The sequence below is a fragment of the Callorhinus ursinus genome, unplaced genomic scaffold (assembly GCF_003265705.2).
Source record: "Callorhinus ursinus isolate GAN/ISIS: 27379988/994484 unplaced genomic scaffold, GSC_fseal_2.0 scaffold21, whole genome shotgun sequence".
In the NCBI taxonomy this organism is placed as follows: domain Eukaryota; kingdom Metazoa; phylum Chordata; class Mammalia; order Carnivora; family Otariidae; genus Callorhinus; species Callorhinus ursinus.
Genome location: NW_027397083.1, coordinates 13,725,748 through 13,738,229, shown reverse-complemented (window position 1 = coordinate 13,738,229; position 12,482 = coordinate 13,725,748). Strand labels below are relative to the sequence as shown.

General features: G+C 50.5%; 1 protein-coding gene across 3 annotated transcripts in view; it reads left to right on the top strand.

Moving 5' to 3' along the window:
* LDLRAD3 (low density lipoprotein receptor class A domain containing 3) overlaps positions 1-12,482 on the top strand; it is a 220,583-nt gene that overhangs the window by 65,310 nt on the left and 142,791 nt on the right. For all 3 annotated transcript variants that reach the window (XM_025879412.2, XM_073904752.1, XM_073904753.1), the window contains exon 2: positions 3,182-3,328. In XM_025879412.2, coding sequence (XP_025735197.1) covers positions 3,182-3,328 — 147 coding nt within the window. The remainder of the gene's footprint in view (positions 1-3,181; positions 3,329-12,482) is intronic.

The following is a 12,482-nucleotide window of genomic DNA, read 5'->3' as shown; positions in this document are numbered from 1 at the left end:
CCCACTGTGCTGTGAGGAAGAAGGAACTGGGGGGCATGAGAAGAGACATGGTTTCCTCGGACTTCCTGAATTTCTCGGCCTCGGCACCATAGACATTTCAGGCTGGATGATTCTTTGTTGTGAGGGGAGGCTTTCTGCATTGCCGATTGCAGCTTTCCTGGCCTCAACTCACAACCAAAAATGTCTCCAGACACTGCCTGTGTCCCCCGGAGTCGGGGGGGGAGGTGGCGTGGGGGGGGGGGGGGGGACAGAACGGTCTCCTGTTGAGAACCACCTGTTTAAAGGGGACAAGAAGACATGGCGGTTTGGAATGGGATGGTGCCACTTTAATAAAGCACATCGGATGGGTTTAAGGAAGATGTCTTCAAATTCAGAGCCAACAGGATTTAACTTCTCTTTGCCTTGGTTTTTCCTCATGCTTTTGAGTTTGGTGATATGGTCACTTTCCTGGAGCACAAGGCCCTGTGCCCCGTGCATGTGTCGCGGAGTTGCTCGGAAGTGCACAGAATGTTCTCTGGTCCTGCCCCTAAACCTCCGCAAGCCTGTGCCTGGCAGGACCACCTGTGTGTCACGGGCGGATATTTAGTGTCTGCTCTACGCCCTCTCATTTGTCAAGTCCGTGTCCTGCCAGCCCATGGACTCTCGGGAGCAAGCACTTTGGAAACTAATCTGACCGATTTTCTGGCTCCGGAAATCTGTTTATTAGAGCAAGATTTCACAGTTGCAGTGACTTTTCCAGGGGGCTTGCCTTCAAGGAGCCAACTCTACAAAGGCAAGTGTAAGTGATTTCCAAACCAAACAGAATGACAGTTACGTTCTAGAGCCCTGAAGACTTCCCGGGGAGCTTGCTGGTGAAGCCCAGAGCAGTTGTGAGTCAACAGGTGGAATGGGTGGGCATTCTGGGTTGTGCATTCCGTGTCTGGCTGGGATCCAGCACCTGGCCATCCCTCCAGGCTTCTCTCCTACGATTCCCCTTCTCCTGTGATTGCTCTTCCCCGAAGGTGGTGAATTGGTTTCACATTTTTCTCAAGGTTGGCGGTGGTGTTTTGGAGTCCAGTCTTGAGAAGGAGTCCCATGCTGAGTGTGGGCTCAGGGGACAGAGTGCCGTGACGCATCACGTCTGCCCTGGTGCTGGAGTAGGGGAAATAGTGGCACGATATGTTTGCAGTCCCTAACAATCAGAGCTGTGCGGTTTTTATTCCGTCCCCTTCAGTGCGCTGGGCTGAGCCTCCCTGCGTTCTTTTCTTCGGGCCTGAATGGCCCTGTATTTCATCTCTCCATCTGTCAACCGCCACTGTAAATGCCACCTCTTTCCTGGAAACTTTCCTTAACGCCCTGGTTTTTTACTTTATCTTAAGATAAAGGAGGGGGGGGGCCGCATTCAATGGCTTTTCAAAGTGAGGAAGTGTCATGATCGATTTGCTCTTTAGAAAGGTCCTGCTGGCCACAGAGGAGGACGTGGGGGGGGGGGGGGGGGGGGCCAGCCGGGGGGGTGGGGGGGGCCGGGGGGGGGGGGTGGGGGGGGGTGGGGTGGGTTGGCCCTCCGTGTGGCGGAGTGAGGAGGGGTCAGGGAGATGTTCAGGGTTCTAGCGTGGGTAGTTGGGGCAGGGTGAGGCCCCTCCTCACTTACAGCTTCTGTTCTAGAATTCTTCAGTGAACTACGGAAGCTTATTTGCAGTAGAGAGACATGCACGTAGATATTAATTCAGCTCAGCGGGGTGGGTGGTCTACGAGGAATATCCGTGGCTGACGTGGTTCTGCTTGCCTGTGACCGTGTCCTTTCCAATTTGTTGTTACCTACTTGTTCCGTTGTAAAATATTTTTAGCATCGCCTCGGTAGCATTAAAACTACACAACAAAGTGAGGGCTCATTTCTGCTTGGAGAAGTCGGGGAGCAGTTCATAGAGTAACAGATGTTGTATGCGAAAGGGTACGTAGGGTTTTATTTGGAGACTCACAGGTAAAAATAAGAAGCTACGCAAAGGCTAGTGGCATGAAACAGAGGTCATGTCAGGGATCTGGCATGAGATGCTTCTCTTTGGTAAAGCTTGTGAAAGAGGATCGTGGGCCCTGCTCTGCTCCTCTGGTCCCAGGCAGATCTGGGCATCCCTCTTTCTCTGCACCTGGCAGTAAGATCATTAGCATACCCTCATGGCTTCCTGGCCTGAAGGGGGGTAGCCCCAGTGTTCAACTCGAAATGTTAGGACCTGCACAGGTATCTGGTCATGAATGTTCAGTAAATGCTTATTGAAGATTCAGGAGGAACCCGTGGAGGCCCTGATCTTTTTCTCTCCTTTTCCCCTAAGACAACTTAACTTCCAGATGGCTCCTTATCTCCCGGCCATTGACCACACTGGCTCAGACCGATGAGGTTCGTCAGATCCTGGCTCCCTTGAAAATCTGCCCTGAGGCCCGTTGGTGGATGAATTCAGCACTCCCACCCCCATGACCTTGGCTTTCCCTGTTTGCTTTCCAGCCTAAGACTTGGCCCTTTCTGGTCAGGGCCTTGGCAGTTGGTGACTGTGCTCAGTGGAGTGGGATCTAAATCTTGGGGCTTGGTTCTAAACCTCCAGGAACTCTTGGCGAATAGTCCAGTGACCTCGGTGTCCCCCGAGGGGGTTAGAAGGCCTGAGTTCAAGCTTCAGTTTGGCCTTTCCCTCCCCATGTGACCTCTGGTGGGTTGGTGGGCTGAAGGGAAATGGTCTTCCGGTGTTCCTGCTGACTGGCCCAGGTTCAAATATTCAGTGGTTGTAGGGTCCCGGAGTCCAAGGCCTGGAAGGAGCGCACAGTTCCTGCTGTTGGAGGCAGTGGGAGCCCAGTGCTCACTCCTGACTTGGAAGCTTTCTTTTTAGCCACTGCTGATGGCCTGGAAGAATGTTTGGGTTTTACCGAGTTTTTCGACAGAGAAAGAAGAAAGTCAGTGAGCACCTGCCATGTGCTGAGCACCTGCTACAGGCATTCCCCATATTTTTCCATTTAGTTCTCTTAGAGTGCCTGGGGTGGGGTGGGCTATCAGTCCATTGTGCAGATGAGGAAACTGAGGCCCAGGGAAGTCAGGGCACCCACCGGAAGTCTCACGTACATGACCCACGTCGAACAAGAGCCCGTTCGGGGGGGGGGGGTGTTTGTGGCTCCTTGCCACCTCTGCCTGTCTGACCTCCCCGTCCCCTCTCTCCTGCAGAGAGCCAGCTGCTCCCTGGGAACAACTTCACCAACGAGTGCAACATTCCGGGCAACTTCATGTGTGGCAACGGGCGGTGCATCCCCGGCGCCTGGCAGTGTGATGGGCTGCCCGACTGCTTTGACAAGAGTGATGAGAAGGAGTGCCGTGAGTGGCCAGGCCCTTTGCCGGGGTGGGGGTGGGGAAAGTCCTGGGGCCGCGGGGACGAGGGCCTGATCTGGCTCAGACCCTGCCCACTCCGTGTGCTGCAGGCTGGTGGGTTTGGGGCTCTGGCCAGCAGCCCAGCCCCCCCCCCCCCACTACGTAGCTCTGCCAGGGACAGCAGAGGACCCATTCACCAGGCTCTACTAACCCCCACCCTGGGGCGCTGTCTTTTTTGCTTTTGCTTTACATACGAGGACTCTGAGACTCCCAGGGGTGATGTAGCTTCAGCATCTCCCAACTAGCAAGGAGCAGATCTGGATTTGAACTCAGGGCTGCCTGACCCCAAGGCCTGGACTGGTAACCATCTTTCACGTCTTGTACGCTGTGAAATGTTCTTTCTGGCTAAATAAGGCGTAGCATCATGCCAAGTAGCCCACACGGAGCTGGTGGCGAGTAGATAGTAATTTGCTGCCACCTGCCCTTTCCTCTGCTAGTATGGCCTGGGCATCCCCTCCAAATGGGCACCACCAGGAGCTGGGGGTTCTTTCTTATCCTCGCCACCTGCCTCCTTCTTCAGCCTCTTTTCTGTTCTGTGCCCTCGAAATATGCATGAGATTTGAGTCTGTGGTGATCTACAAGAAAGGAGGGACCGGATGGGAGTGAGGGTGTCTGGGGTGTCGGATGATCACGCTCCCTGCCCTGTAGAGTGTAGTTCTCTTCTGCCCCAAAGTTGGGCGCTGCAGAGTGAGCTCGGCTCCAGCACCCTGGCAGACGGGAGTGACACCTGAGGAGTGCTGGGCCCAGGGTTCCCTTGTGGGTCACTGCCTTGGGACCACACAGCTGGACACTGGTTCTTGCTTGGCTCATCTGTGGGCTTCGGGCACCAGGCCACAGGGCCTCACTGACAGGAGAACTGTGTGTTCTGGCTCCGAATCTGCTCTCTTTCTGGAAGCCAGCTGAGGAAATGGCTGAGGAGATGATAATTTGAACTTTCACGTAGCTGTTACTGGGATTCGAGGCCCAGTCTGTTGACGCACGGGAAGGAAAACTGGGTTGGAGCCCACCTCTGGAGCCAGCCTGCCCACCCTCATGCTGCGCTCCCTTGGGCAGGCTGCCCACTCAGAGACTGGCCCTTCGTCTGTTGTGGGGTCCCGTATCCCTGCTTGCCTGCCCCTCACTCTTCAGAGAAGGTTTGGGAGGGGGTGGATTAGGAATTTTTTTTTGGGGGGGGGGAATATTCATTTTGTTTATTGCATGTGACTTTTTTCCAGACGGACCAGTATACATAATGCATTTTTATTTTTGCAGAATTTTAAAAAAAGTATTAATGTCTATTTCAGCTTTCTCTATGTCCAGGTCTTCAAAATTCCTAGAAACGTAACGTTTGTAATTTGAGTTACACATGAGATCGTGTACGTGAACTCTGTAATTTGTCCAGTTTTGAGCATTATTAAACACTCCACGAAGATGTGCAGTGAGCATTTTTGGAATACAGTGTGTCTGTGAACTCTCATAAATACTGATTTTCTTTAGCCGAGCCGAGAATATTCAGGACAGGGTCAGTTTATGAAAGCATACAGGGTTTGGACCTGAGACTTAAGTGTTATTCCCAGCTCTGTCAATAGCAGCTTTGTGATGTGAGGATACTCTGTGACATTCTGTGTCTTGTGTCAGGCCAGTTCCATGATTTCAGCATTCATGCATAAACTGGAAAAGGTGATGGAAAGAGAATATTAAAAAAAAAAAAAAAAAAGATGGGGCAGGCAGCAGCCTGGCGCTGTTGGGTTTGGTTTGGAACAGGCTTGTCTTGGCTGTTCTCGGTCTTTTTTTTTTTTTTCCCTCCTAACTTCCTACCCTTAACCCCCAGGCATAATAAAGACTTGATTGGCATTTATTTAGTGTTTTGATCAAAACATGATTTTAAAAACCGTGCACACAAACACACGCATTAAAGAACCTCTCCTCTGTTGCCTTTCTTTTTTTCTTTTTGTCTTTAAATTGTCGGAACAGAACATTAAAAGGTTTAGATAAGAGAGGGAAGGAAAAGAGGTCCTTTTCTAAAACAAATTCTACTTGTGTTTTGAATTTCTTCCATATTTCTTCCCAGTCCGGGGGTTGAGGATGTGAACACTGGGGCCAGACGGCCCATATCCCCACGTACCCTCCCACCCCTCTGCCCAGATCCCACGTTTCGTGATCTTAGGGAAGTTACCAGGACGTTCGAGACCTTCGCCCTGGGGAGGAGTGAATGAGAATCCTTAGCCTCCTGGTGCCTCGGTGTCTTCCTAGCCAAAGTGAAACGAGCCGGGCTCCTGGTAAGCCTTGTTGTGAAGGTTAAATGCACACTGAGCACCCAGCACGGCGCCTGGGTGTCGTAAGCGGTGTGTAAACGTTAGCTGTCACGGGTCAGTCCATACGTATTGTTTTATACAGGTGTGGTCGCGGCGACGTGTGATGGAGTTACCCGCTTTTTTCCACTTCACATTGGAGGCCCCCTGCCAGGCGACCATATTTAGCCTTCACGATTGCTGTTTTGTGAGGTTGCCTCCTGTCCCATCACGTTGGTGCCGTGTACCTAACCATTGCCCTGTGGTGGCTGTTTAAACGTTTGGGGTCACTGAAGGAACTTATCCACACGTGGAGGGCAGTATGCCCGGTGGCTTCAGCCCCAGCCAGGCTGGGCCCCGCTGAGGTTTTCAGGGTCCCAACTGCACCATCTTTCCGAGGGCCCTTTGAGAGCGGCTGCTGTGGAATTCAGATGCCGCCTCTTGGTCCTTTCTTCGGTTCTTTGGAACAGTGTGGTACTTATGGGGAGGAGAGTGAAGGTGGCTGATTTCCTCGCCACCGAGAGGTGATTGCCTCAAGTATCCTGTGAAATAACTTTGTCATTTTGAAGACGGTACACATAAAAAAGGAGAATTCTTGCCCTTTCCAAAGGGTGAGGCAAGAGCCTGGAGAGCTCTGTCGTGGTGGGACATGAGGCGGTGGGAAGGATTTTCATGAGACAGGAAGAAACTTTTCTTTCATCATGAACATGATAAAAACCGCAAACTGTAAAAGTTGGGGGAACGGGGAGGAGAAAAACAACATGGCACCTGAAGTCTGACCTCTAACAACCACTGTTAGCGTCTTGGAAGTGTTCATGCAGGGCTTTTCCCAGCTGTATGCAGTGTTATATTTTGATCTTTTTCCCCGGTAACATTTTGACCTTTTAACACTTTAATGTATTTTTTCATATTTCTCCATCAGTTTTAATGGTTGCAAAAACCGTCCATTCACACGGTATCGTATAGTTCATTGACTCATAATTTGGCATTTAGGTTGTTTCCAGCTTTCCACTGTTAGAAATAGTGTTCAGTGTTGTGAACGTGAGGGTAGACATGACTTTCCCCCTGTTTTGAGAGATTTTCTTAGGGTAGGTTCTCAAGTGAAATTACTGGGTCAAAGGACGGGAGCCTTTTTTGGTTCTTGAAACCAGTGCCCGCTTGTTTTGCTAAAGGTTTGTATCAGCGTGTGCTCCTTCACTGGCAACGTGTCAGAATTCTGGTTTTATTTTAGTCTTGGCAGCATGGGGTAGTATCTCTAAAAAATATTTTTTCTGGCCAATTTAGTAGAAAAGTTATATATTTTCATTTTTATTTTTTTAATTATCTAAAGAAATTGAATGTTTTCCCAGAGCCTATTTACTAGTCATGTTTCTGACTTTGTGAAATATCTATTAATGGACTAGAATAAAATTTCCACCTGGGGTTGAGTCATTAAATTTTCCACCTTGTGAATCTGGAGAACCTCCGCCTTAGAGTTTTGAGAGAAGAGGCTCATTTTGGGGTAGTTTGAGTGAATTTCTGCTTTTGGTTGATAAAATGTCCTCAATGATCATTTTATTCAACTAACTTTTTTTTTTTTTTGGTAGTAAAAGGAATAAAGATGTTTTAGAAAAACGTGGAAGACCCATGAAAGCAGAGATACTTTGAGAGTTTCCCCTGGGTTGCCCTGTCCCAGGCACGTTGCGCTATATTAACTCATTTGATTGTCACAAGCCTTATGAAGAAAGGACTGTTGTTATTTCCAGATGAGGGACCTGAGCCACAGAGAGATTACTAGAACTGGCCTGTTGTCCCAGAGAATAAGTGCCCATCACCTTCCTCCACCAGAGACCACAGGCTTTCTCTACCTGGGTCTCTGTCATCATGCCGAATCGGATTCCTCTGTATGTTATCACTACTAACCTGCTTTTGGAAAAAAAACTGAGAAACGTTGATGATGTTCTTCTCTGCAAATGATTTCTGAAATGGCCATTAGTGCTGTGAGTCTTTGCAAGAAGAGACGGTAGTGTAATTACTGCCACACGCTGTAATAATAAAGCAGCAGTCCAAATTTCCGGAACTCACACGTGACCTGCAGTCACGAGCCTTAAGATCTGCTTCCAGCTTGGTGTCGGATTTTAGCTGCCATCTCTCTGTGTCCTGACCACATGGGGGAGAGGTCTTGGAGGTTTGAGTTCTGTGTCAGGAAGTGCTCTTCTTTGAAAAAGGAAATTGATCGATGTCTTTGATCAAGCATGTACAGACTTTCACATCTCGGGCTGAGTGTGTGTGCGTGCGCATGCACGGTGCACGTGTAGGTGGGGGTAGAGAGGAGGTGGGGATGAATTCAAGGATCTTGTCAAATGATAAGATTTTAATGGATTGCCAAGTCCAGGGACAGAAAAGTACAAAAATGGAACTTGAATTTTACTTGCTTTTGCTGTTCCCAGCCATTTCTTGAGCACGACTTTTCATTGCCCCTGGTGTGATGGCAGAAATCCATGAGGGGCTTCGGAGGGCAAGTTTGGAATAAGGGACACCCAAGAAATATAAAGGGGGAGGAAAATAGGGTGGGGGGGGGACAGAAACTTCCCCAGAAAATCGTCTTTCTCATCTTCTGCCTCTAGGTGGCGCCACATGTAATGTTTTTCTTGTAAGCTCGGTGCTACTGGGCAGGCAGAGATGAGGGGAGGAAACTGGAGTCTGAGTTATTATCTGTATCAGACGTCAGCAGTAATTCAGCTGTTCCACCAAGACACCAGTACTTGGCTCCACATGCAGAATTCCCCAGAAACCGGGAAGTGGAAATTTGTATCCTTATAGAAAGGGGAGATTTGGATGCAGAGATACAGCAGAGGAAAGACTCTGTGAAGATACAGAGAGAAGGTGGCCATTTACTGCCAAGGAGAGCGGTCGGGGACAGACGCTTGCTCACAGCCCTCAGAAGGGACCAACCACCTGCTGACACTTTGATTTTGGACTTCTGGCCTTTGGGGCTGTGAGACAGTACATTTCTGTTGTGGAGGCCACCAAGTTGTGGCACTTGGTTACCACAGCTCTAGCGAACCAATCTGGCCATCTACCCATCTCCCTTTTGTTCTAAAAGACTGTTACGTGGTGGGGCGCCTGGGTGGCTCAGTCGGTTGAGCATCTGACTTAGGCTTGGGCTCTGATCTCAGGATCCTGGGATCCAGCCCAGCCCCCCCCCCCGCCCCCGTCAGTGTCGGGCTCCCTGCTCAGTGGGGAGTCTGCTTGTCCCTCTCCCTCCGCCCCATCACCACCCCTCCTGCTCGTGCTGCTGCACCCTCTCTCGAATAAATAAAATCTTTAAAAAAGTCGTTACGTGGTGATGTAACAGGTGACATTCACAGGCATCCTGCTTCTGCTTTTTTTCTTTAATAATTTGAAAGTAAGAAGCGTACACGGTTATAGGATGAATTCTGTCCCCCGAAAGATAGGTTGAACTCCTAAGCTCCAGTACCTCCGATTGGGACCTTATTTGGAATTGGGATCCTTGAGGATGAATTAGTTAAGATGAGGTCATCCTGGAGTAGGGTGGGCCCTTAATCCAGCGTGACTGGTGTCCTTTCAAGAAGACAGTGTGAAGATCTGAGGGAAGAGGGCCAGCTGAAGGCAGAGGCAGAGGATCGGGGTGATGCAGCTGCGAGCTGAGGAACGTCAGGCTCTGACGGCTGCCACCAGAAGCTGAAGAGAGCCAGGAAAACGTCCATCCAGGGCCTCGGAGGGAGGGAGGCCCTGCAGATACCTTGATTGCGGACTTCCTTCCAGAAATGTGAGAGAAGAAATTTCTGTTCCTTAAAGCCACTCAGAGTACGGCACTTGGTGGTGGCAGCCCTGGGAATCTGATACACTCCCTTCCCCGGGGCAGTTAAAACCATCTGGGCTGCAGTGGGCCCTTTATTACCCTCCTCCGGCCGTGCCGCGGGGCCTCCCCGGGCCTGGGAGCCGTGTGAGATGTCCCTTTTCCTGCAGATCTGGGATCTGGCTAGCCGTGGTTAAGGGCTGAATTTCAAAAGCCTTCTGAAGACGTCGAGCTTCACAAAACAAAACTGGAACTTCCAAGAGTCTAGAGAGTATCGCTGCGGTTTAACGCTCCGTCCGTTAAAACACTCGAGAACGAAAGCTCCCTCTCCTTCGTGGCATTCCCTGTGTGGGAGGAATCCACGACCTGTGTGTGTTTACGACACCTCTCTTCGAACTCCGTCTTTTTGTTTGTTCACATACTTGTTTTAAAACATCTTAGGTAATCGCGGGCATGCACCCCACTTCACGGAACGGGTTTCATCTCGAATGTGAGACCGTAAATCCCGTAGTTGGGAACAGGGGCCTTGGGGCCGGCCCCCATTTATGCCCTCTGAGGCCCTGGGCATCATCTTAGCTGACTCTCTACCTGTTGTCCTCATCTGTAAAAGAGGGATAGTGATGGTCCCTACGCCAGGGGTGATACTGAGAACAGTAGGTGCTGCGTCCTGACAATAAGCCAGTAAGAAGGGGTCTGACCTTGACAATAGGCACTGTTTGCTGGTACAGCTAGGGTGAAGATCAGCTCTACTGACCACAGGGCACTATCGTCGTAAACGAGCTAATGTATGCGAGGCTCGGAGCTGGGTGCCTGGCACGGGTTAAGCATTCAGTAAATGCCAACCGACATTATTCCCTCAATAAGCACCATGACGTTCTTGCTGAAATCCAAGCCTGTTGTGACATTCCTGGTCCGTGTAATGCTGGACATTCCTGGTCCAGCCCGCCCCTGGCCTACCTCTTCCAGAACCTTGCGTTCCCTTCTCCTCCATCCCTACCCCCCCTTCCTGCTCTCCCCTGGAGAACCTAAGCCGGGTCAGGACCTTCTTTTACTCGGTCAATATCTTCTTTTCCCTTTAGAGAGTCTTGAACACACAGTCGTGAGCTCTTCTGAAATTCTCTTTAGCTGAGAGCTCCAGGGAGCCAGCCACACACCGCAGTTGGTGCAGAAGGGAAAGAAACAACTATTTGAGGGTCCGAGATGAGCCTGGCAGGCTCTCGGGGCTGCAGGGAGGGAAGTTTAGAGGGGGCTGTCCTGCATGCAGTTGGGGACCTCTGGTTAATGGACCTGCCGTTGGTGTCCGCCCATAGAGTGGCCGCATCAGCTTGCTCCCAGCTCTGCTGCAGCCCCGCACAATTAAGCACCTAAGTGGCTTTTGATGATGGCATTTTGCTTCATTGCTCAAACAGCCTTCTTCAGTCCCTGCCTTTACTGCACTGGCCTGAAACCCGCACCGTGCCCTGCAGCGGCCTGCAAGGTTTTCGGCCTAGAACTTGTACAAGAGACAGTCTTCCTGGTCCTCTTCCGGCCCACCTGCCCTGGGCTTGTCCCCTGTGTCCTGCATCCATGTGAGGAGAGGCTTTCAGTCCAGGTGTTGGGATCACAGCCTAAATTCCCAGGTGGTCACCCAACAGCGACACACAGACATTTCTGGCTTGTCTAGCTCTACTTGATCTAACACGAATTTGACCTGCTGCTAACTTTTCTAAAAGGGCCCTGTAGCTGTTTGAAGATGCAGGCAATTTTTTACACCCCGGAGGGAAAAATACAGAGTGTTCTGAAACTCTGAGCATATCCGTTCGCTAGGCCTGCGATAACAAAATAGCACACACTGGATGGCCTCCAGCAACAGAGAGGCATTCTTTCACGGGTTGCTCAGTGTCCAAAGTCAAGGTGCCGTGCTCTCTCCGAAGGCTCTATGGGCCATTTCCATGATGAAAGACTACTCAGAACTGCTAGTGGGTGTGTAGGCAGCTTGTGGGAGTTCTTTGCCTTGAAGCTCCTCGGGGCTGGGAGGTGTTCTTACCGTACCTTGCCGGGAGCTCTCTGCCTTCCAGCCCACCTGGAGGAAGCTGGGAGGGCTCCCAGCCAGGCGGGGCTGTAGTCAGGTCTACTCTATCTTGACCAAGGACACTACAAACACAGATGAGCTTCCAGTGTTTGTAAATTGGGAACTTGCACCCAGAAGTCCGGATTATCAGGTATTCTAGAAAGATCAGATTTCACGTGAGGGTACTTTCTGCGCTCAGAGAAGCTCCATCTGCCATGCGTCTCACCATCTTGTTCATGGGAAGGCCTCCAGTAGTTCTTTAGTTCTGAGACAGGCATCTTTTCATGTTTTCCCATCTCTGGAGTGGAGACGCCTCTTATAATGGATGGGATAGGAAGACATGGTGTCCTGGTTGTAATTGGCCAAGTTCTTTCTTTCTTGGTTGTGTGTCAAACAGCGGCATGTCTTGCAATCCATGGTGTGTTGGATTCAGTGAAATAGAATCGTCTCTGATTGTTAGCATGCGATGTCTCAGCCCAAAGTCGTGACATTTCCAAACCAACAAATGCACCACGTGTGCGTTTTCCTTAGGGTGCTTGAGGACAGGGTGCAGGCGCAGAGCCGGGGGCAGGCGTCAGGTTCTAGAATCGTGCTGCCTGGCTTGGACCCTGGCTCTGTCGCAGGTGAGCTTTGGGACCTGGGTGAGGTACTGAGCCTCCGTTTCCTTAGATCCCATGGAATTTCTATGCAGATTAAATGAGCTTAAAAACCTTAAAAACCTTTTAAGTAGCTGCTGGGACATAGTAAGCCCTCAGTAAATTCTAGCTTTACTCTTACTCGCTGTGTGGAGTCACATTTCTTGTTTAGATCCCAGCTCCACCCCTGGCTAGTCCCTTCCTTTTGTGGAGCCTCAGTTTCTTCATCTGTGAAATGGGAACAGGTCTGAAAAGGGGTGTGGGAAAATCTGACGTGCAGGAGCTGATGTCTGGTACATAGCAGGCACTTAATAAGACCCGCTCTGCCATTTTCTGCCTTCCC